General features: G+C 40.5%; 1 protein-coding gene across 1 annotated transcript in view; it reads right to left on the reverse strand.

Annotated features, from left to right (window-relative positions):
* Positions 1-7,159: 7,159 nt before the first annotated feature.
* Positions 7,160-25,929, reverse strand: part of VMP1 (vacuole membrane protein 1) — a 99,418-nt gene continuing 80,648 nt past the window's right edge. The window contains exons 11-12 of the mRNA XM_006770238.2: positions 10,505-10,607; positions 7,160-9,500 (exon numbers count right to left, since the gene is read on the reverse strand). Of these exons, the coding sequence (XP_006770301.1) occupies positions 9,357-9,500; positions 10,505-10,607 (247 nt within the window). The 3' untranslated portion in view covers positions 7,160-9,356. The remainder of the gene's footprint in view (positions 9,501-10,504; positions 10,608-25,929) is intronic.

Here is a 25,929-nt window from a genome sequence, read left to right on the forward strand (position 1 = left end):
AAGTGCCTTTGTTTTGAAATCCCTGCCTAAAATCTAAATTCCTTGTTCTGGAATTCCAAGCCTTCTAAAGTTTGGTCACTCCCTATCTCCACCATTCCTGTTACATGTACTATAGTACCTGAGGCAGGCAGAAATGGCCTCATGGAAAAAACACATGGATGTGTCTATATGTTAATGTATAATGTTGTTCAGTAAGGACAGGGATGGGCCAACTATCACTAACTTGAAGATATAGATGGTAGACAAGCCTCAGTGGTCCTGTCTGTCCCTGTGGTGCCGCCTCCCACCCCCCTGCCAGGCCCCTAAAACCAGAAGAGGAGGCTCTGGGCATTTCTGAGCAGCACTGATAGGGCACATACCAGATTCATAGTCTTTTCTTTGGGGAGTGTCTTTCTCAGGGGATCTACTTCTTTTTTGTATTATGCATTTCTTTTGCTTGCAGTTTAAAAAAAACCACCAAAGCCTTAAAAACAATAAAGAGATAGAATACTGATTTTTAAAGGGATGTTAACCCCTGGAGGCAGGCTGAGGAATGAAGGTGGAGCCCTAACTGTTTGGCTCAGTGGATAGAGCATCGGCCTGCAGACTCAAGAGTCCCAGGTTCGATGCCGGTCAAGTGCATGTACCTTGGCTGTGGGCACATCCGCAGTAGGGGGTGTGCAGGAGGCAGCTGATCGATGTTTCTAACTCTCTAGCCCTCTCCCTTCCTCTCTGTAAAAAATCAATAATATATATATTGATTTCCGGGTTCATTTGGGGGCAGAGGAGGGAGAAATTAAAGAATAACTTTGTGGTCCCCATTACCTCAACACGTTCTTCTAATGCTGAACACTGCCTACCACAGAAAAGACTGGTACATATCACACACGAGTCTGGGAGCAGCCTGGAAAGACCTGTACGAAGCAGGGAGGCTTCTGTGTACGGAAGAGCTTTGTCCTTCCTCCTTTGCAGAGACTGGGGATGTGTTTATGCTCAGCTTCTTTACGTTTGAAGAAAATGCTGAAATTCTGAAAATGTCTTTTGAAATCTGTATTTTCCTAAAAGCACTATTTTTCAGCCTCATTTCATTCCCCTAACTTGTGCAAAGCACACCCCCACACAAGCTTTTATCAGACAGGCATGATTCTATCAGAACACCAGGAACAGTGATGCCTCAGGCTTCGAAAGCTGTGCCTCCCTGAGAGTGGAGTACTCGCGTTTTGTACCTCCTCTCCACCCGAGGATGACTGCACAAGCAAACCTCGTTTTTCCTGAACTCCGGGGCTCCTGGTGAGTGGGATAATTCTGGTCATCTGTCATGTCTTCTGAACTCCGATCCAGCCGACTTCAATCAGGATAAGTCACTTACTGAAACATGTGAACAGCCCCAGCACGAAAGCTGCCTTGAGCACGTGTGCTCTAGAAGGTGCAGTAAAACTGCAATCTTGCCTTTTGGCTTGGCAGAGGCGCTGGGAGCAGGCCCTCGTGCGCACTTGGGAATACCTATGACATCTGGGTTCTAGGCGGCAGCCACTACTGTCTAGGCTGGTGCTACCGGAATCTTGGACTCGAGCAGAAATATACAGGAAATCACTCTGCCAAACTTTTCTCCTTATAAAGACAGACAATCTGTCCGGTTGAGTGAGCAGGATACAGCAGAGGAGAGGAAATGTAGAGCCGTTTCCTCCGGCCCAAGGTCCAGCCCCGGGGCCATCTCTTCAAGAACAGTGGGCATAAGAACCAGTCACGGCTTAGATGATCACTTATGAACCTTCTTCCTGCCAAGGCCATTTGGATACTTATAACATCGTTCGAGGGCCATACAAAATGATCAACTTAATTAGCCTGCTCTGTTTGTGCAAACATTTCATTAACTCAACCCTAATGCCTTGACAAGGCCAGACCAAATGATTTTGTGGGCCTTATACGGTCCTGTGGGCTGGATGTGCCCCACCTCTGACTTTGGGAAAGTTCAGGGGACCTATTACTCTAGATCAGTGGTTCTCAACCTTCCTAATGCCGCGACCCTTTAATACAGTTCCTCATGTTGTGGTGACCCCCAATTTCATTGTTACAAACTGAACATAATTAAAGCATAGTGATTAATCACAAAAACAATATGTAATTATGTATGTGTTTTCCAATGGTCTTGGCGACCCCTGTGAAAGGGTTGTTCGACCCCCAAAGAGGTCATGACGTGACCCACAGGTTGAGAACCACTGCTCTAGAGGATTCTCCAGAGAAGTCCAGTTTCTTGTCTGACAGGGAGAAGTGACAGCGGTCTAGTGGATGGCACATTCACTAGTTTAGAAATTAGGAAAACCGACATACAGACCCATAGGAAGGCCCCCTCATCCCCCGTTTGCTCTGTTGCTCAGTATCTCCCCCGAATGTTCAAAGCACAACTGTCTTTCTCCTTCAAACTTGCTCCTCCTCCTATGTTCCTGGCTCTGTGATCCATCAGCATTCTCAGGGCTCTCTGGTTCCTCCTTCTTTTTTGAATCCTCACCCAAGGATGTGTTTTCACAGATTTTTAGAGAGAGCAAGGGAGAGAGGAAAATCAATTAGTTGCCTCCTGTTCCCACCTCAACCGGGGATTGAACCTGCAACCTAGGTATGTGCCCTCACCTGACAGGGAATGAAACCTGCAACCTTGTTGGTGTACGGGACGATGCGCCAACCACTGAGCCACCAGCCACACTCCACCTCTTTTACTCCATCTTTGCCGACTACCCTGGATTCTACTCAGGTGGCACCTCCTGCCTTTGAATCTCCACGGTTGCTCCACCTGAACTACTGCAACGTTTGTTGGGCAAACACTCGCTGGGAGCCTCCCGAGTGCCAGGCCCCGCGCTTGGCTCTGGGCATGCAATGCTCAGCACAATAGTGTCCGCCTTTATGGGGCTTTTATGTTCTACTGGAGGAAACAGAACAAACACAAGAAAACAGACAACAGTTATGAGTTAGGCAGTTAAAGGAAACAAAATGGGGCTATGGCCAAGAATAACAGGAGGTAGATGACTCACTGGTCTTATCTCTTCTACCTACCCCCCCCACCCCCCACATGGTCCCCACCTGTTCCTTCCCGGTGCCTCTCATAGGGCTTTCTCTAATTAGAATACCTTCCCTCTCTCCTGGCAACTCAAATGCCCCGTCCGCATGAAACCTTTTGGGATGGATCCTTCCTACTCAGTAATTCTTTTCTTCTGGCATTGATCTCACTCTACGCAGTTATCTGCATATATGCCTAATACCCCCAAGAAGACTGGAAGCTTGTGGAGGAATATCATTTTTCAACACCTTTGTCTCTTCCCCGCAATGCCTTAACCCAGGAGAGACTTAAACAGTGAATTAACCCCCCCTCCCCGAGTGGGGCTAATGCCACTACTGGCCCTAACCATTTCATAGGGTTATTATGAAGATCAAATAACACTGAAGATGTGAAAGTGCTTTGAAAAAAGGAAAAAGGTCTATACAAATAGAAATGGCTTTGTAATCATAATTACAGCGAGCACCACTCTGGGAACCTGCCCACACAGGAGCTGGCGTTGCCAATGCTTGGCCCAGGGAAGGACAAAGGCCGCTCATCATTTAAACAGCAACTTTGCAGGCTGTGGCCCTGACTTCGTGTTGCCTATTTGTGATCACAAGATAAAACAAGTAACACAGAAGCCAGGACTTTTCTGCAGAACTGAGTGGCCAGGAGCCAGAACACCTCGGTGGGTGTGAGTTCTAACTCTGCTACTTTCTTGCTTCCTCCAGCAAATTACTGAATCTCTCTGTTTTCATTTCCTCATGGGGTTGTTTACAAGGATTTAATGATTAAATACAATTCACGTAAGACAGCACTGAAACAATGCCCGGTACAACGTAAGCAAACAACCATCAAGTTATAGTGTCCACTCCACTTCCTGGTACAGGGCATGGAAGGAGGTTCCTGGGAGCTAAGCTTTTTTTCTTTGTTGATTTGAGAGAAAGAGAGAGGGAGGGGGGGTGTTGGTCTGTTGTCCCACTTATTTATGCATTCATTGGTTGCTCCTTATATGTGCCCCCGAGGATTGAAGCCTCAACCTTAGTGTATCAGGACAACGCCCTAACCAACTGAGCTACCCAGCCGGGGCCTGGGGAGCTGATCTTGACTGCTGGTGTTGTGTGGTTGTGCACAAAGAAAATAGCATACAGCGGACATGGGGATGGGTAGGGGCTGGCGCAATGGGCAGGATGAGGCAGAGGTGTCTGAAGAGCCTCGAGTATGAGGTTAGGTAGAGAGAGCTTGGCTGTTTTAAGAGGCTTAGTTAGGACCTCATTCAAGTGAGAGTGACTAGGAGGCCGAGCTGCACTAAAAAATGAAACAGAGAAAGGCCTCCTCTCGTTATTTTGGGGTTTCATCTCTGGAACTAATGAAAACAGGTGAGCGCGTGTTCTCGGTGACACGAGGAGGGAACCCAACGGACTCTGTTTCCAACACAAGCTGGTGAGAAGCCGAGCGAGACAACAGTGACCGGACCGGTCGTTCCCCACCTCCAGGGAAAGACAGAACCATCCCTTCTCCACCCTGCCTCCCTCCACAAAGGCATTTCCCACCAGAAACCACCTGGGACACAATTAAGCAATACTGTGCGGCTGAGTCAGTCCGAAGTGGCCTGAGGCCTGAGGCCTGAGGCAAACGCTGCTCACGCTGTTGCCCAGAGGGGGCAGATGGCAACACAGGGAAATGCCGTATTTGGCATTAGTTGGGGGCAGTGGAAATCGGCCTACAGAGGCCTCTCCGAAGGAATAAGGCTTTTCCTCAAAGAGCTTTGGGTGGGAGGCCATCAAAGCAAGTTGTAGATGCTCCTCCCGGGAAACCCTCAAAAGAAGGCTATGGCTGTCAGCTTAGGGAGGTGGCTGAGGGGTCCCCCTGAGATGCCCACAAGAGACCAGAGCCTTGCCGCGGAGATGTCAGGAATGCGGTCTCCAATGCAAATAAAGGCCGCATTGTAGGAATAGTGCTGGCCTGTGTCCAAGCCCTCCCTCCTGTCCTTTGAGTCACTGGGAAATGGTTAACAAACGGGTTGAACACCTGGGCTGATTACCCCGAAGGGGATTTCCACTCTGTGTATTGTAAAACCTCCTCTTCCCTTTCCGAGGCAGATCAGTCCCACCCTCTCTGAAGCACGCCCTGAAGATTCCAAGTTTTCTAACTTCGGTTCTAGGCTTTCCAAGTGAGAGCGGTATCGCCTGCTGACACAAAGCAACAAGGAGCCAAGCAACCTTGTGCTTTTCAAGTTTGTTTTGAATGAAGAGGAGCAGATGTCCAATGTTTCAAAAAGCCACACATTTGTGGATTTGGCTGACAAACCCTCTACACTGCATTCGTTTCTGTTCCCACACAGTCAGCCAGCCACTCACAACTGACTCACTCTCTCTGGGCCACAGTTTGGGCTGGTCTCCCAACTACTGAATCAGAATCTCAGATCTCAAACGAATGCAGGGTGTTCGGGTGGGGAGCGGGGGCCACCTAAAACCATTTTTTGTGTGTTTAATTTAGGAGTATCAACACCCACACAGCAAACTGCAAGGCCAGTTGGTCAGAGAATGAGCAAACAGTTGGCACCTGCCTATCCCAGCACCAAGCAATTCTAAAGGCCATGAGTAAGCATCTGCCCAGAACGGGTTTTTGTTACCATCCCTCTTGTGAGTACAGGGCAAATATGCAAATACATGTAGCTTATTTGCTGCAATCCAAGGCCTCACCCCCAAGGCAAACTCATTACCTCAGGTGAACTCTTGGACTCGTTGGGAAGGGAGGAACAGGAACCCCAGCCCCTGACGACCAGACACTAATGACTCAGCTGCTTCTAGAATTTTCAAGTACATTATGTGCTTTCTTGTTGCCTTTGACAATAAAGGAACAAAGCACTTCGGATGCCAGTTTGCGGCAGCGTTTCGTTCACCACGTTTCGTGAAAGGCGGAACAGCTCTGATCAATGCGAGTTAGAGGTGGAAAGTTACTTGGCTTTAAAAAATGGCTATCCAACTCCTGATTAATGTGCCCCCTTTGTGAGCACATTAATAACTAATTATTCATGAATAAAATGAACGACTTTTTGTGTTTTTCTAGCAGAAATGAGACTTTGAGGCCTATTGAGGACGATCATGCCTGCCACCAAACCAAATTTTAAAAAACCCTGTTTAAAACCTATTTACTTCCATCAACTCTCACTAATATGGGTGGCGTTTCTAACAAGGAACTAAAAGTTGGTACTCCGCCCCCCCCTAACTTCCAGATATATTAGGATTAACTATCTTTATAATAAAAAAAATAAGCTGTCAACATTTATTTATAAGGTGGGAGGGTTAGTAAAGTTACTTTCAATGATTTCACAGTATATTTGTGTATTGGTGCTTTGTACCTTATCTAGGCTAGCTGGGGGCCTATTTTCAGATTTGAAAAGGTTTTTGTCTTGATAAGCAAGTCATTAGTTCATTAATTTGTGTTTTTCTTTAATTTGTACCTTGGATTTAACTTCTTTAGAGAGAGTAGATCTACTCCAAAACAAGGGTGCATATACTGAAAACATTTAAAAAAGTTTTTGGAGTAATTGGAATGTTGTAAAATTCTTGCATGTGTATCAAATACTATCTTTGCTAAATTAAAAATTGGGGACATACATTTATGGCAGTATTTTCCATTTTATGCAGTTTAATCCTTCAGACAACCCAACTACCTACATATTTTTTAATAGATGAAATCTAGGCCGAGTTAAAAACTTTCTGAAAGTAGACGAGTCTCATGCTGTCCCAGAAGCCACAGGGGCAGCATGTGGGCTGAGGTTGTTTGTACAGGAGCACTTGCTCCTACAGACACTGAATTAATCAGTGAGTTTCAGAACCTTCCCCAGCACCCGCTTTCCCTGGATTTCTGGAGAATGGGAAGAGTGACCATTATAACAAATGAAAGCAAAACCCTCCCCTGCTTTCAAGCCCCGCTCTCCAGATGATGTACTCATGGAGAACACAGAAAACGCTGCGTGAGGTTTGGAGGGAGGTGCTCCTCAGTGTGAACTGCTGATGCATGGCATTGGGTTGTACTGGGTTGTAGACTATTCTTGACAGTCACCGAGTTGAGAAGTGATTTAACGTTGTAGATATTTCAGGCACAAAATGAGGCTTAAACAAAATAGAAAAGGAATCAGAATTCCCAGGCCCTTTTTCTTTATTTGCAGCAATATCAAACCATCCATTTACAACATTTCTGGTTTCTCACCAGCTGGAATTAACTAGGTATGTCTCTGGGATCATGTAGTTGTTTGCATCCACTTTTGATCTAAGAAAGGAACAAATCCACACGGAACACAAGGCCAGCAGGACCCTCAGGGGTGTCACACTTGAGCACACAGTGAGGAAAGGAGAGTTGTTCTTCATTCGAGAGAGTGAACAAATGGTCACCCTTAAGTCAGACAGTCAGCCCAAGACACATTTTTCTAATCCCCTACCCTGAAATAAATTGACCAATAAAGCCCAAAGATTTAGTACAAGTGGCACCATTCATATTTGCTTTCCTCTTTTCTCTCTTTAGACAAACACCAAGTAAAATGCAGGTGAAACAGATGAAACACAACCAGAAGCTGACTTAGAAACTTACACTAACCCTAAAGAATCTAAAAATTATGATTTTAATGTGAATCTGTTTAAAATAAAGCCTTTGGGGCACTGCTCTTTAAGTAAGGCAACAGTCACACTGCTAGAAGTCCCTGGATGGAAAAAAAATGATCAATAACCTTTTCAAAACCCACAAGGCAGGTTGCTTATGCTTTATTTACTTAGCTGTGGTCATGGAGACTATCCCAATTTTCCCATAAAATCCTTCTGACTATGCAATATCATGGCACAGAAGACTCACAGTGCCACTGGACATAAGGACAGAGGTTTTTGTTTTTTATCATTAACCATGATTTTGGGTGATGTTTGAATGGGAACATTTGATATGGATGGTCAGATGAAATATACCAAAATGTCAGACAGCCCATCGACTGCTGTTGCCATGAGATTCAACAGTCAACATCAGTCTGATAAGCTACCCGACAAGGCGGTACGGCCATGGAGATGTCACGACGGGAGGCAAAACAAGCAGACATTCAGGCAGGATTTGATCAAACCAATCAGGCATTTCTGGCCTGTTGAGATTTAAACCCAATTCTACTCTCAACATAATGTCAGTAGCAAATTTCCTAAAGGAAGAAAGTGAAATTATTTCCCTCTCAAGCAAAACAAAATGACCAAGTTCAACTTGAAACATCCCGAAGGAAACATCACATAAGAACAAAACTGAAAAGGACAAGAAAATGAAGTTCCTATAAAAGTAAACTTCTGTTAAAACAGAGTACACGTTGAGCTAAAATTAACACATGAGAAAAGTGTAGTTTTCTTAAATGAGTTATTTCTCTCCCGTGTTCTTTGACTTGCATACTACCGTCTCTACTGCTTTCACAATCCAAGAAATCCCCTCATGACACCCGTCCTTATGGCACCATCTCACCGGGGTACAGCTAGCTGCCCAATTCCAGCAACAAAAATTGATGTTGTCTCTTTTCATGCAAATAAACGAAGGCTTAAGAAATGACGGTTGTAGGTGGATTTGGCAAGGCTGCCAATCAGTTGATAGAAGCTACTACTAAGAAGTAAAAAAACAAAACGCTCAAGAAAACGAACACAATTTTGGAATGATCAAAGAGGTCTTTATAAAGATTTTTCATGACTTCATTCTAAATATACAGAATAAAAAATGGTGTCAGCTCATTCATGAGACACCAACCAGATTTTCCTTATACTGTCTCAAAATTTTAAAGATCAATTTCCCAAGAGGGTGTGCAACGCATCATAAAATGGCCCTTTTTTGGTAGGTGGGAGAGGAAGGGCTGGGCAGGATGGCAGATTAAATTGTACCATGATAGACATGCACGACTGTTATCCCATCTAACATTTATATACATTTTGATGATTTAGAAAAACAAAGCAGTCATTTGTGACAAGCTTAAAAAGCTTGACATAGTTAACATACTTAAGAACTTTTTTTGTGGTGTCTGGAATTCTTTAATTGTACTATGTGGGCCTTTTGAAAGTAACAAATAGAAGGCCATTTTCTGTTAAGTTTGCTGCTGACCATCCCATTCCAACCTCATAAAATACAACTTGAATTGAATTGAGGGTGGACACCTTACCTTAACACACAAAGGAAAAGTATGTCAGTGCAAAATATGGACTAAACTGTTTTCAGGAAAAAAAAGTTAAATCGAAACAGGATGGAAAAGGGAAGTTTTTTTCCTGGTTTGGAGTCCTCCCAATGAAGGCAGAACCCATCCACTCTAGTTCCTGCTGTTAAAAACCTTTCCTGCTTATTTAGTTTTCTCCTCTGATTTGATCCGCTGCTGGATTCTTTTGGCATAACTTTGTGCCATGGAGTTAATGATGGACAGGATGAAATAACACACCATTGCAATCACCAACTTCTCGAACATCCAGGACAACCAGTTTTCTCCCTGCAGGAAGAAATGCAGAATGAGCCACAAGAAACACTTCATCATTTCAGTAGTAAGACGGGGGTCATCTACAATGTTTTAGAAAAAAATAATGAGGCCGTGGGAGCCTATAGCCTATAAAGTCTACAGATGAAAAGTCTCATGTCTCCAGCTACCCTGAAATGGACACGTGGCCCTTTTACACCGGTTATTGAGATTCACTTTGTTGGCTATAAAGTCCACGTTGATGCATATGGTTCAGAATGGGGCAACTCTGAGGCCATCCCTTATCTCTTACCACATAAGAATAAAGTCTGCAGACACTTGTACAGGGCAGTGTCAAGAGAGTTATATATTCTTGTTCCAGGACTGGGAGCAGCTTTTAAAACATAAATGTTATCTGTTTCTGAAATCATGTTTGGTCAGTTGAGGGGAGCACAGGGCCACATAAAGAGTATAAGGCCATCCAAAACCAACCAACCAACCAAACAAACAAAATAACCCAACTGTGCTTCCTTCAAGTTTCCCATCTCAGGCTACTGCTTACTCATCTTCTTCTAGTCATTTCCCTTTGTCACAGAAAAGGCTTAGTTTAAGTTAAAGTTTTTATGTTCAGCTATAGTAAGAGCCTTGATTTATTAAAAAATGATTATTTTCCCACCTCTGAAAAGAAAAATTGCGCAAAAATGAAGGGAGATGTTCCAGTGACCTCAGTTTGTTAAGCTATAAATGTCAACTTTTAAATCCACTCAGAAAGTATACTTGCTAATAAATAATTTAAGATCAAGGCAATAACTCATTCTACATAACAGATCTATTATTTCCCACTAGCCCTATCCTTGACTTTGGGAGATGCACAAAACAGAAGTTACAAGTTCTGATTTAGACAAATTTCCCAGTAGAGACCATGGAGCCTCAACGTCTGTGAGGGAGACTTGCAAACAAACCTCACTCTGTTTGTGCCTATGCAGTGAGCCCTGTGCGTGATTCCGGCCCCACACGGTGGGGAAGGGGGGAAGTCTCACCTGAGGTGCGCCCATTTCACTCCGGTGGTGAAGCTTCTGCCGCTGGGCCTCCAGGTACTCCTGGAATGGCTTCTGCAGAGATGGACCTATGCCGGGGACAGCACTGGAGGCAGGGACAATACCCCAGGAAAAAGGTACATTTGGGAAGAAAAGAACGAAAAATGTTAAGGAAAAATCCACTTACCGCCTGGATTCAAAAAGCAGGGATTGGTAGAAAGAAAAAACAAGTAGAACTATCAGCTGAGCTGGTGAAGTCTTGAGAACTCTTTTTATGGATAAAAATTCATCCTGTAACAACCCCATAAAGGAGAAAAGTCTCTCCCATCAACACGTCTGGGAGGGAGTAGGAGCTCAGCTCCCTGCTTCTAGCAGAAGAGTTCATCCTCAGAGTGAGGCCAGCTCAGCTGAGGCTGCTCACTGGTGTGGCACAAAGAGTGAAATGAATGACTTCTGAGAAGTCCCACATTTATCACCACCAGTTCCTGTAAGAACTGGTTTGAACCGATTAATAAGGAAATGACTTATGCTTGTGTCATCCCCAGTTGAAAAAGAAACTGCCCGCCCTCTCCCTGACTTGTCCCATCTTCTCCGAGGGGGCGGTACTTTCTCAATCTAAGTCCTTATTAGGACAATCTGTGCGTCATCCCTTCCCAAAAAGAATGCATTAGCAAATTTGGGAGGCACCTCCCACTAGTCAGAAGTCAGTGATTAACAAAGGAACAAAGAAGGAACTATGAACCTTGAATCACTTCATGGTTTATGGGAGATGGTTTGCACAGAAACTGCGGTACATTACTAAACAACTTGTTCTCAGATGATTGGGATAGTGATCGCTGATAAGCTTATGTACTCGGAGCTCCCTCTCACCCAGAACAAGGGGAGGCAGTGCAGTTAAACCGGTTTGGTGACTGTAACTACCGGACTCCTGTTTCAGAAATGCTTGCAGGCGGTTTTTAAAATGGTAACTTGGGGCAACTTAGAAAACCAAACATCTCTATTTTTCTGTCCCCTTATTTTCCCATCAGTCTAATAGGGCCAAAAGGTAAACGCGCCCAATCTCTTTCTCGGGCCAGCAAAAGGTATTCCAACATGTGCCCAATGCTCTCCCTTTTCAGCAACTATTAGATTAACGTCACCTAATTTCTAGAACAATTCAGTTGCTGCTTTCTGTAATAAAAAGCAGAGGAATAAAGAAAGAGAATTTTTTTGCTATTTACCGGAAGCTAACAAATATATAACTCCTGGCTGACACTTTTCTTTATTCCTTTTAATTATAAGCCACCAAACACTTAATAAAGTCCTTATTTTGTGTCCAACACTGTAACTGGTGCTATGGGGGGTGGGGAAGTAGTTCATGCTCACGAGAGACTTGGAATCATTATGGGGATTCAACATACACACACACACACACACACACACACACACACACACACACACTCTCTCTCTCTCTCTGATTTGGGAACAAAATAATTTAAAATCAATACTTAATTTTTGGGAGTACAGAGACATATTCCAAAGGAATTGAAGGAGAGCGATTGGTGTGGGGGTGAAGCTGTCCTTTACGAATAGTGAAGATGATTTAAAAAACCCTGAAAGGCCCTGACCGGTTTGGCTCAGTGGATAGAGCGTCGGCCTGTGGACTGAAGGGTCCCAGGTTCGATTCCAGTCAAGGGCATGTACCTTGGTTGCAGGCACATCCCCAGTGGGAGGTGTGCAGGAGGCGGCTGATTGATGTTTCCCTCTCATCGATGTTTCTAACTCTCTATCCCTCTCCCTTCCTCTCTGTAAAATATCAATAAAATATATATTAAAAAAAACAAACAAACAAACCCTGAAAGGACATATGCAGTAGAGGCTCCGGCTGCACTGATTAAACCAGGAGACCCACACTGAGATGGAGAAGGGTGAAGTCTCCTAACCTACAGTCCCAGTCTCTCTCTCACTGACTTTTTTAAAAACTGAATTTATTGGGGGTGACACTGGTTATTAAAATTACATAGGTTTAAGGGATACGATTCTATACTACAGCATCTGTATATTGTATCGTGTGTCCACTGTCATTGGCTTTCAAGTGGCCCTGCACTAGTGGGATAAGCCAGAAGAGCTGGGTCTGAGCTGTTTCTGTTTTACTGCTGATTCTGACAAGAAGGGGCAACAATAGTACTACAAATTTTCTCTTTAAAAGAGAGATTTTTCCTTGGGTAGCTCTTTAGATAATGCAAAGGGAATGCAAATACCTCACCATTTACACTTGAAACAAACCACATGAATACAAAAGAGAAAAATTCTAGTGAAGTATACAAAGACTGGCTTTGAAGACTGCAGATTTATAAGACATTTCCTTCAGAAATTGGTTCATTCACACTTAATACCTATGTCATTAAATTCCCAAGTCAAGCCATTATTTAATTTTTTAAAATGTGAAAAAAACGCTTTCATTTAGAAAGGCTGAAATGATTGTATGCCAATTTAAACAACTAGGGTGTATAAGAAATGGCTTGAAATTCCCTTTTTGATGTCCTCTAGGTGCTGGATTCCATTACATGTGTCTTTTTTACAAAATTATTTTTAATATACCTTTATTGATCTTAGAGAGAGAGAAGGGAGAGGGACAGAGAGATAGAAACATCAGTTGCCTCCTACACCCTCCACCCTCACCCGCACTGGGCATGTGCCCTGACCAGGAATCGAACCTATGACCTCTTGGTTCACAGGTCGACACTCAAGCACTGAGCCACATCAGCTGGGCCATTACACGTGCCTTGGTCTTTCTCCAGACCTCTACCTTCTGAATGGAAATGAGCACAAATATGGTTTACAATTTGCCTCAAATCATACTTGGGATCCAGGGTCAAGTAATTATTTACAGAGAAAATTAAGAACCAAATGCGATGAATGGCCTAATTTTTTGTTTTTGTTGCTGAGAAAAATGTGGGAGTGCCTGGCAATCATTCAAGACCCCCTTCAAAAGAATTTGGAAAGATAAATAATTTGCCATTGGAAATCCAGTTTAGTTGATGGAGAATATATGTCTTTATATATTTACATGATAGGCAACTTTCCAAGAATTATCTTGGGCAAAAAAAAAAAATTATCTTGGGCTGATGCTGAGATTAATTTTTCAAGTTGCGATGGCATTACTATGCTTTGGAGAGTTCTTGGTGGTGGGGTGGGAGCTGCAGTTTCTCATAAGAGACTAGGAAAATAGCTGAAAATAGAGAAATTAAAAGTTTTCATAGCAACATATTAATCAACATTATGAACAGATGCCACATGATCTGAATAAACCTTAAAAAAGTTAACATTTTGTTTTTACGTGTTATATAACCAATTGTCAGATTCCTCTTAATCCACTTATATATTAATTGAAATTTTAGTTTTATTTTCATTTCTCGATCTCTACAAACCACGGCGTAGAGCAGATGCCTCAGCTTATACAAGGCACTTTTTTTTTTTTTTACAAGGCACTCTTATACTAGGGTTTTCTTAATTAACATTACAACTATTTTAGTAATGAATGGACTACATAAAAAATGAAACCACAGCTGTCACTATTAACATGCATTTAAGACAAATAATAATGCTAGCCTACAGCTTCATCTTTCCAGTGATAGTCAAGCAGCAGACAAAAGTGAGAGTCCATTCTGACATTTAAGGTTAAAGGTTAATTTAAGGCATATATGGGAGTGGGGCGGCAGCTGGAGGATAACCTGCAGTACAGTTGGGTGTTTTTTGTAGTTGGCTTAGGAAATAGCTTAAATGCCACTCTCTGAAAGCCGTTCAACTCAGAGACCCTGTATACTCTCATCTCAGCCCACAGTGAGTGGGGAAGTCCTCTGTGTGCTGAGTAAATTCAAAGTTCTTACAGTTTTGTGATACAGAAGAATATATAATAGAAGGAGAACTAACACACAGACCTATTTTACAGTCAACTGTTGGACTAAAATATGCTTCACTTAGCCTTGTTAATAGCCACTTTCTCTCAGTGAGGAAGCTGTAAATAAAGTAAAGAAAAAAAGAAAGAAAGAAAAGAAACAGAAAATGATCTCATCTGCTTATCCTTGCTGTAAACCTACAACACGGTGAGTAGAAAAAGCTTTGTGATAGTAACATCTTGAAAATTTATATTCCTGGCACACACATTTTTCAGATAACTCATGAAAAAATAAATTTCCAACAAATTAATCTGATGACAATTTTTGAACTTTTGTTATGGATTTTAATAAAGGAAAGTAAACAAACAAACAAACAAACAAAAAACCGTAAGAAAATGCAAACAAAAGTCCAGGAAAAAAGTAAAGGAAAAAAACCACAGAAGTCTAAGCCCAGCCAGGGTCAGAAGTGGTTTGGTGAGAACAGAATTTTGCTGTGCTTTTACATACCTACGGATGTGTTAAAACACAAACAAGGCAAACTTTTCACAAAATTCTGTCAATGGCCCTGACTGAATATGCAAACAAAAGCTATTATATTTAAATAGTTTTTAATACATATGTGACTCTGCTTCCGGAAATCACTTATCCGATAAGAAATCTGCATTTTTTAAAATATGTATTTTTATTGATCTCAGAGAGGAAGGAAGAGGGAGAGAGATAGAAACATCAATGATGAGAGAGAATCATTGATCAGCTGCCTCCTGCATGCCCCACACTGGGGACCAAGCCCAAAATCTGGCATGTGCCCTGCCTGGGAATTGAACCATGACCTCCTGGTTCATAGGTCGACGCTCAACCACTGAGCCACACCAGCTGGACAGAAATCTGTATTTTTAATTCTCCTCATATTGGTCCATTAGGAAGGTCTGCATTATTCTCTGTACCCACAAAACTCAGAAAACCTTCCAGATGAAGATCACAATCAGCAGAGGCTGTATGGAGAGTGGGTGGTGTGATTACTCTAGTTCAGTGATGGCGAACCTTTTGAGCTCGGCGTGTCAGCATTTTGAAAAACCCTAACTTAACTCTGGTGCCGTGTCACATATAGAAATTTTTTGATATTTGCAACCATATTAAAACAAAGACTTATATTTTTGATATTTTTTATATATTTAAATGCCATTTAACAAAGAAAAATCAACCAAAAAAATGAGTTCATGTGTCACCTCTGACACGTGTGTCATAGGTTCGCCATCACTGCGTTAGTTTTTCCATAAGGCTTACGCTTTCATTTGTTGGTTAGTCCTAAGCACACACCCATTCCAAAAATTTATGATTCCTCCTGTTTTCAAGGGACTCCTTTCAAATGGTGTAACTCTCAAACTAGGTTCACCAGATACTAGTATACTAGTAAGCAACACACATGTGATTTGCTTTGAATCTCTTTTTCATCGTACAGATAGTCATCAAATTGGGACTTGCTATTGGGAGACCGGAAGTTTTCCTGTCCCTGATTCTGATTCTGTTTGGATTTTTCCAGCCAGGTGTGTATTTTGGTACTATGTGTCATCATAAAACCGGGCACAGTGCTTAATAACAAGAAATAACATGATCTTAAAAAAATTGATTTGTCTTATGGTGTAGTTCTATTTACACAGGGCCTATATAAAAGTTAAGCAGCTGAAATGCTTAAGAGAATTAAATGGGAATTAATAAAGCAAACTTGCATTTAATACAGGCTTTGTTCCTTTCTTAACCACTTTTTTGAGGATTTTAGCATTAATGTGATCATGTACATTTCACTGGCTTTCCAGAAAACGTACTGTCTGACATGGGTTCCTAGTAAGGTTGTAAGGTAATGAGCCTTTATCTTTCTTAGAAGAAAATGTGGGCACAATGTTTTTTTTACCTTTGGTTCACTGTGAAGTACTTTGAGACTAATTTATGTAACATGCCTCTGATGACGAATCATATTGTCTAGGCTAGGGCAGCGATTTTCAACTGGTGTGCTGCAAGAATTTTTAAAACATGCAGTACATGACTAGTTAGTCAGGGGCACTGACCTCTTTTAAGCCCTTAGATTTTCAAATAAAAAGATGGCAACAGCCAACACAATAGCTGTCCGGTGTGAATGAGTCAAAGTTATATCCATTTTTCGGTTGTTGTTAATCCTCACTGGAGGACATTTTTCCATTGATATTTAGAGAGATATGAGAGGGGAAGGGAGGGAGGGGGGGAGAGAGAAACATCGATGTGAGAGAGGCACACAGATTGGTTGCCCCTCACCCATGTCCCAACCAGGCTGGGGATCAAGCCTGCAACGGAAGCATGTGCCCTTGACAGGAACTGAACCTGGGACTCTTCAATCCAAGGGTCAGTGCTCCAACCGCTGAAAAAAAAGTATTTTTTGGTGCGCTGCAGATTTTTAGTAATTAGTTTATGTGTGCCATGAGATGAAAAAAGGTTGAAAATCGCTGGTCTGGGTGTGATTAAACCTTTGAAAACTTAAAAATATGAGAAAATGCCTTTAGAATAAGATTTAAGGCAGGAATAGTACAAAAACAAAGTAAGGAGAGGATTTAATCAATTCTCCTGCTGCTATAATTCAAAAAGTATAACAGAGATCTTTTGAAGTAGACTACCGATGATGACTAGTACTTTTTAAAAAAAATATATTTTATTGATTTTTTACAGAGAGGAAGGGAGAGAGATAGAAAGTTAGAAACATCGATGAGAGAGAAACATTGATCAGCCGCCTCCTGCACATCTCCTACTGGAGATGTGCCCGCAACCCAGGTACATGCCCTTGACCGGAATCGAACCTGGGACCTTTCAGTCCGCAGGCCGACGCTCTATCCACTGAGCCAAACCGGTTTCGGCACTGGTACTTTTTGATAGTGGCTTTTAACGGCAAAGGAGCCTAGATCCATGTTCGGCAAATTGCGGCTCACAAGCCACATGCGGCTCTCTTCCTAAGCCTTAGGAGTATCCTAATTAAGTTAATAACAATGTACCTACCTATATAGTTTAAGTTTAAAAAATTTGGCTCTCAAAAGAAATTTCAATCGTTGTACTGTTGATATTTGGCTCTGTTGACTAATGAGTTTGCCGACCACTGGCAGATCAATAGTCTAAAAATGTTTTTGATGTATGGTATATAATACTTATGTAAACAGTAAAGTGCACAAAAACAAATTTAAAAGCATACAATAAAGTTGAAAAAAATTTAAATTACTTTATTTTTTAAAAATTTATTGAATTTTTACAGGTTGGGTGATATTGGTTATAAAATTATATAGGTTACAAGTATACAATTCTATAATGCATCATCTATGTATATATTTTGTTGTTAAAAATATATTTTTTTATTGATTTCAGAGAAGCAGAGATAGAAATATCTATGATGAGAGAGAATCATTGATCAGTTACCTCCTGCATGCCCTCTACTAGGGAATCAGTCCTCAACCTGGGCATATGCCCTAACCAGGAATAGAACTGTGACCTTCTGGTTCATAGATTGACACCCAACCACTGAACCATACTGGCCGGGCTATATGTTGCTTTGTGTTCACCACCCCAAGTCAAGTCTCCTTCCATCACCATTTACTTCCCCTCTACCCTCTTCTATAAATTATTACTTCACTATTTTTAAGTAATAAAGGAAGGGGGAAGCGGGGAGAGAGAAACATGGAAGTGAAAGAGAAACACTGGTGTACTTGCCCTGACTTGGGATCGAATCCGCAACCTAGGTTCGTGCCCTGACCGAGAACTGAACCAGGGATCTTTTGGTACATTGGAAAATGCTCCAACTAACTGAGCCACACCAGCCAGGGCTAAAAATTACATTAAATGCATTACTAATTATCATGGCTTTCATGCTACCATTAGTGACTATTTGAGGCAAATTATACACTTGTCCTTTAAGATTGTTTTGGCTGATTCCTATCGACATATACTAGGAGTAAGTGAAATATCAATGCTGCAATTTGCTGTTTCTTGTGAGTTCATTATTAGTATTATCTTCCTTCTACTGTTTATTTATAGGAAACTCTTTAATTCACTGCCTGTTTGTGAGGGTTTATTTAAAACTAGGAATTACATGCTATAAATCTGATTAATAGAGATAGAAAAAACATAATAAATTGCAACATGCTTATCGTAAGCCCCTTTGTATTGTGGATTTTCTACTCTTCCATATATATATATATATATATGTAAATGTTATATATATGTGCTACCATGATAATGTTATATATGTTATAAAAATACACACAAAGAAATAACAAAGATCAAAATAAATATAAATAGAAGTACTAAAATTACCATGAAGCTAAACTGTAAAGGGTACAAATATTACACTTTGTTCCCAAAAGGTAAAAAATATTTTAAGACTTAATTAGAAGACCAACTCAATGCAGGATTGTTAGGTAATATATTAGAGGAAATAAAAGATATATTTCTACAAAGATGTGGACTATATGTCTCTTTTTCACTCATTCTTCTAATAGGCCATTATGAAGAGGGCCTTTAAGAATCTGGAAAGCGCCCTAACCGGTTTGGCGGGTAGAGCCTTGGCCTTCAGACTGAAGGGTCCCGGGTTCGATTCTGTTCAAGGGCATATGCCGGATTGCAGGCTCAGTCCCCAGTTGATGATTCTCTCTCATCATTGATGTTTCTATCTCTCTCCTTCTCTGAAATCAATAAAAAAAAGAAAAGAATCTGGAAAGCCAAACCTCAAGGGACTGTGCCCACAGTTAAAACTTGTTTTTCAAAGGAATATCAGGATCTTTAAAAATTTTCTTGGTTAATTGAGGATTATTATAGTCTATCAAAACATCAAATTTATCCTCCGACTCCAGAGAAATCTCCTATCAATTGAGATTTGGCTCAGGAGCACAGGAGGAGAGCCCTAACCAGAAAAGCCAACAGTCGCCTCTTCTCCTAAAGAGACTAATCTGTACAATTATGGTGCCTCTTGGATATACTTTCAGGGATGAAATAAAAGCCCCTTCTCTTCCCACCCCCACTACATCTTCTGTACAAAAGAAGCAATGACAGTTTGGCAGAACTTCAGCAACATGATTAACTAGAAATTTTCTTTCTTGATAACAGTCTTATAAATAATTCTGTTTTCAGAAACGTACACACTTTAGTCAAACACTACAGAGTTAAATTTTTCTCCCCACCCCGTAGGCAGTGATCTAAACAGGCTTAACGGTTAGTATTTTAATGAGTTGTCATTTCCTGTCTGATGAAGGTTCTCACAGTATTTAACCACCAGTTTCCCTGGGGCCCAACCAGTACTAGAGTTCTATTCATGGTGACTCAGAATGGATCTCAGACTCCTGGCCTGGTTCAACAGTGATAGATTGCCCTGAAAATGAAACTTTCCTCCTAAGGTAGAATGCCCTGGAGAGAGGGGAGGGGGAGTTTATGATGCAATCCGAATAAGCCAAAGGCCATCAGGCTGATTTCCATGATGATTATAGCCTTTTAGTCCTCAGAGATTAGAGAAAACAAATAGGAAAAAAAGAAAAACAAACTAATATCTAATAAACCCAGGAATATAACAAGTAAATGAACTGGTGCTACCTGAAAATCAACTTATATTTAACCTAGTAAAAATGGATCCAGTACTCCTGTGTGACTTGAATGAAAGTGTTATTAATTTTTCCATTTAACTTGATGGGGAATTTCTTTTTTTAAAAATATATTTTATTGATTTTTTTACAGAGAGGAAGGAAGAGGGATAGAGAGTTAGAAACATTGATGAGACAGAAACATGGATCAGCTGCCTCCTGCACACCCCCTACTGGGGATGTGCTCGCAACCAAGGTACATGCCCTTGACTGGAATCGAACCTGGGACCCTGCTCTATCCACTGAGCCAAACCGGTTACAGCTTGATGGGGGATTTCAATTTTTGAGGCTGATAACAAAAATTGGTAACTGGTGTATTCTACTTGCATTTGGATCGGAAATGTAGTAGCCCGCCCAAAACCAAGTTCCTTTACATCTCTGGATCGTGCAAGATACCTCAATAAAATAAATTCAGAATAAAACCTATGCAATAAATAAACAACCTACGGCTTTCTCATCTATATAAGTTTGGGTTGATAGCCTCCAGCACCATTTAAGATAAGTTGTGATTCAACTCCAGGATTTGGAATTAAAACGTCTTGAATTTCATTCACATCTGTGCCCCTTTCAAATTATTAAAACCTCTTTTGTACTCAGGTTAGTCCATTGTGTGCTAAAGCAGTATTATAAACACATGACACCCACCCTTTCTAAGTGGCTGTGCAGAAGGAGACCACTGCTTTACATAGAAACATCAGGTGTATTGTTGCTACTGCCTTACAACATATTCCTATTACAGGCATCTTTCAAAAAAAGGATTTGTAATTGTCCTTGCTTTTGAACATTTGGAATTGTTTTCTGTAAGAATCAGAATGAAGGGAAGACCTCCTTATAATTAGCAGCTACTCTGAAATATGCTATCATTAAAGGGAAGCTTTTGGAACAAAACTTCATTTCAGAATTTAGACTTGAGCAGGAGACAAGCAGGCATTTATGTTAACGAATGAGGCAGAGCTAAAGGAGTGGTCTATAAGAATCAAGTAAAAGTGATTGGTTGTCAAAACAAAATGTGTTAAAATATCAGACAAAATAAACTTTAAAACAAAAGCTATAATAAGAGACAAAGAAAGATCCAGCAATTCCACTTCTGGGTACTTTTCTGAAGAAAATGAAACACGAATTAAAAAAGATATATGCGCCCTAACCGGTTTGGCTCAGTGGATAGAGCGTCAGCCTGCGGACTGAAGGGTCCCAGGTTCGATTCCGGTCAAGGGCATGTACCTGGGTTGCGGACACATCCCCAGTGGGAGATGTGCAGGAGGCAGCTAATCGATGTTTCTCTCCCATCGATGTTTCTAACTATCTCTCTCCCTTCCTCTCTGTAAAAAGTCAATAAAATATATTAAAAAAAATAAAATAAAAAAGATATATGCACCCCTATGTTCACCGAAGTATTATTTACAATAGCCAAGATATGGAAGCAACTTAAGTGTTATTCAATAGGTGAATGGATAAAGAAGAAGTGAATACATACCACACACACACACATACATACATACATACATACATGTATATATATATATATATATATATCACACAGAGGAATATTACTCAGTTATGAAAAAGAATTAAGTCTTGCTATTTGTGACATGAACAGACCTAGAGGGTATGATGCTAAATGAAATAGTCAGAGAGACAAATACTTTTATGATTTCATTTATGTGTGGAATCTAAAAAACTAAACAAATGAACAAACAAAACAAACAGATTCATACACAGAAAAACAGATAGAGGGTTGAGCGGTGGGCTTACAGGCAAAAAGGTGAACAGGATTAAGAGGTAAAAACTTATAACTAAGTCCCTAAAGTACAACATAGGGAATACAGTCAATAATATTACAATAACTTTGTATGGTGACAGATGGATAGTGGATTTTTTGGGGTGATCACTTTGTAAGATGTATAAATGTGAAATCTCACTATGTTATACACCTGAAATGAATAATACTGCATGTCAACTATACTTTAATAAAAAGAGCTTTATATTCCAGAAAAAAATCAACTGATTTTAGTTATAGAAAATAACAGATTAGAGCTTTATATGGTGACCAATCAATCTGTGGCTGGCCTGAAGGTCCATTGAATTATAAGAATAAAATCAGCACTAGGGACCACTAAAGGTCAAGAATAGTTCGCAGAATTTCAAATTTAAGGTGACATGTCTTTTAGATTATTCAAAGCGGTGTGATGATGAGTGGATAAAAAAGTGATAGTATTGATTGGAACTCAATAACATTTAAGAACAATCCAATTATTTCAATTATTATTACTTAGGCTGAAAATCACTATATGTAGTAGATTACTAAGAAAAAAAAGTAATGAGTTCTGCTCTCAAAGAACTTCATCTAGTAGGATGATGAGAGAAAAAGATATATTTATACCCACAAAACAAAACCAGTAGGTTTCTCACTGAAAGTAACATGGGTAGTAACTAGTTTCAGTTGTGCCAGGAACATACACGAATGAATGAGAGGAGCGTGGACAGAAGGAATTCATGCTGACCCCTTATTAAATTCACAAAGCAGCCATTTGAAACTGATTCTCTTGTCCAAATTTTCAGCTTCAAGCAGATTACCTCTTTAACTCTGGAACAGTGGGTGCTCACTAAACGCAAATTTTCTACCCACACCCTCCCTTTCAAAAAATGTTTGTTTTTAAAAAATGTTTTTATTGATTTCAGAGAGAGGAAGGGAGAGGGAGGGAGAGAAAGAAACATCAATGATAAGAGAGAAACATCAATCAGCTGCCTCCTGCATGCCCCCTAGGAGGATGGAGTCCACAACCTGGGCATGTGCCCTGACCAGGAATCGAACCACTATCTCCTGGTTCATGGGTCGATGCTCTACCACTGAGCACACTGGCCAGGGCAACCCTTCCTTTTTTTATTTGTATTTTCCATCTCTAGCTTTTTACTAGTCTTTCCCTCAGTCTATAATACAAAAAGGTCTCTCCTAATAATGAACAAATGAATTAATGAAGCCAACAAATATTTACAGAACTCTTAACTGAGTTTGTTTTCAACATTCTACAGAAATGCTCTAATTATGGTTAACAGTAACCTCCTAATACAATGCCAATTTCTCATCTAAACAGTTTAACTCCAGAATTCCTCTTTAACCTTTAACTATGCTGCCTCCCAATATCAGCAACAAACATAGAAGAGTTAAGAGTAAAAAGAGAAGATGAACTATATGAAGAGGACATGAAAAGGAAAGAGTTTTCTACTGTTACGAAACAAAGTTCAATTGACTAAATTTTAAAGATCTTATTGGCTTTATTCTACGAGGCATGGGTCAGGCAGCATCCCATTAGCAGACAGAGGGGAGCTCTGAAGAGCTGTATAAAACGAAGGAGGTCTTGTATAGGCAGGAGGAGAGGACAAGGAAGTTACCAGCAGAGTGTGAGGTCACCTTCCTTTGGGGGACAGCAGGGGCCCAGCAGGCAGATCACTCACTAGTGCTGACCAGGTAATTACAGATCGACTGGTTTAACATTCCACTCTTGGGAGAGGTTGAAACTGTAATTCAGTTAGGTATTAAGTCTCAGTTTGTATGGTGGAGTTAACGCAAGTGACTCCATGTAAGGCCTGTTGTCTGTTTTTTTAACACTACCTAAATCACAGAAGATTATCATGAAATCAGTGTGTATAACAATCCCAGTAGCTGGGTCTTAAATAGGGTCCATGTATCCTTTTCCAGTTAATACAAATATTTGTGTTCCACACTCCCATAACTTTTCCTGATTGTTCTACAATGATCAAAGTAAAAGAGAATCAAGTACATGAACTATTTTATATTTTAAAATGAAAGGACAGATTTTTTTTTTCCTGTAGAGGAAAATGTCCAGGCCAAAGTTAGGTCATTCTGACCACTTGTTATAGAGTGAGGAGCGAGAAACAGTATTAAGATTCAAACATTAATTACTCCCTGGTTAAAATGATCTCTCTTGCCACAGGCAAGTCCGACTCTGAGGTCAAACATTAAGTTAACTCAGAAACAGGAGACAGCAAAGAAGAGCATGGAACATTCTGTATCTGGTAAAAAGTCCCTGCTTCAGCCAACCCCTCCCCCTGCAAGTTCAGTGATTGAGTTATGGAAACTTTCTTGTGTGGTAAAACTGGGGACTTTGTCTTCTAATAAGACACTGGCAACCTGACAATGAGCCAATGTTCTGCATATGGTTTGGTACGGGTCATACGCTTAATGTTATTTTCTGGAAATTCTCATCTTTCTTTAGTGAGAATACCGGACATGTCATCTTAATCATGATTTTAAAGTTACACTTGGTTCTCTTTAAGGAACATGTCTAGGTTTCTCTCATAAGATAAAGTCTAAATAAAAATCAGTTTAAATCTTAATGAAAAAAAGAAGACAGCAATAAATATGATGCCTTTGAAGCTCTAAAGTTCCCTGGTTCTTAGTTCTGTCCCTTGACTTATTTCAACCCAGGATGCCAAGGAGAGAAAAACTCACTACATGCCTACTCGTTCTTTCAGAACCTTCTTTTTGTCCTCCTGCCAAACATCCCATAAACCAAAAAGCTTTTTCTCAAAGCTGTTATTTGTATTCTAATCTCTCTCAGAATATCTAACTGATTCGTTACATCTGTTCAGATTTCCATACATAACTAGACAAACCCTCTGATTTGAGAATGGATAACAGAATACCTTTTCCTAAACCTAATGACACTGGCAATTATTTTCCAGAACCGTCCAAAAAATAAATCGACTAATTATTTTTCTGAGGAGAATCATATACATTTAAAATTACAGTAATGTTTCGAACTTCAAATGCATAAAAGAAGCTGCAAAAGGAGCTTATTCTCCAGAGCATTTGAGATCTTGCCTCTAGGCACATGTCATCAGTTTGGCTTAAATACACTCTTATAAGAATTAAAATGAAAGAAAATAAAACTACAGTAAATTTTGAAAGTAGGGCTTACATTCTCTCTGGGACCTTAGGACTATTGCACAAAGGCACACGGTACTAAAAATACCAGAGGCCAAAAGCACACTTAGGGTATCCTATTCGGCAGGCCACACCAGTTACCGTGAGACCGGGAGCCCTTCGGGGAAGGAATTTTCCTTGAGTCATCAGTGTAGCATTCAAACCTGTATAAAATTCATACTCAACCTCCTGCTACAGATGTTACTGGTCAACACTAACACTTTCCCTGCCACCCTGGGGGAGGTGAGCAGCCGTGGCCTGGCAGGCCACAGGCACACCAGTAGTGAGATTTTGCCCAAATTTGATCATAGACAAAACTAAGTTATCTTCACTTATCAAAACTAAGGGTTATCTTGCTTCTATGTCCAATCTCTCTTTGGCTTTCCTTATCCTTCTGTGTTTTCATCAGACCCTTAGGCTCCTTACTATGTGCTCACCTATCTTATGCTAAGAAGTGCTCATATTTGTTCAAAACAGAAAAAAACATGAAAACATTTGAAGTATCTATCAAGGGAGAGTGGATGAATAATTACCCAATGGAACATATAACAGTCAAAATAAATAATTTTCAGCAACACACAATGATATTAGCAATATAATAAGTGAAAAGTTCCAAAAGATTACATATGGTATGAACCTCTTTTTATGAATTTAAAAAACAGTAAAATAAAGAATTATATAAGTTAATTATTTTTAACCACTCAGAGCTCATTTCCTTAATAAAGGGGAGATAAATATGCATCATACATGGCTGCAATTAGAAGTAAACAATAATAATAAATGGGTACTTTCTTTAAGGAGAAATAGGCCTTCCCTCAATCTTTCCTCAGAGCACACAAAATAGTCACTTAGTAGTCTACCTTTCCATCCAGTCAGTAGAAATTTTTGAAAATGACACTTTGAGAACACAGGTAACATAAAACTTAAGAGGAAAGGCATTTTATTTTATTTTAATTTTTATTATAT

The sequence above is a fragment of the Myotis davidii genome, unplaced genomic scaffold (genome assembly GCF_000327345.1).
Source record: "Myotis davidii unplaced genomic scaffold, ASM32734v1 scaffold684, whole genome shotgun sequence".
Lineage (NCBI taxonomy): Eukaryota > Metazoa > Chordata > Mammalia > Chiroptera > Vespertilionidae > Myotis > Myotis davidii.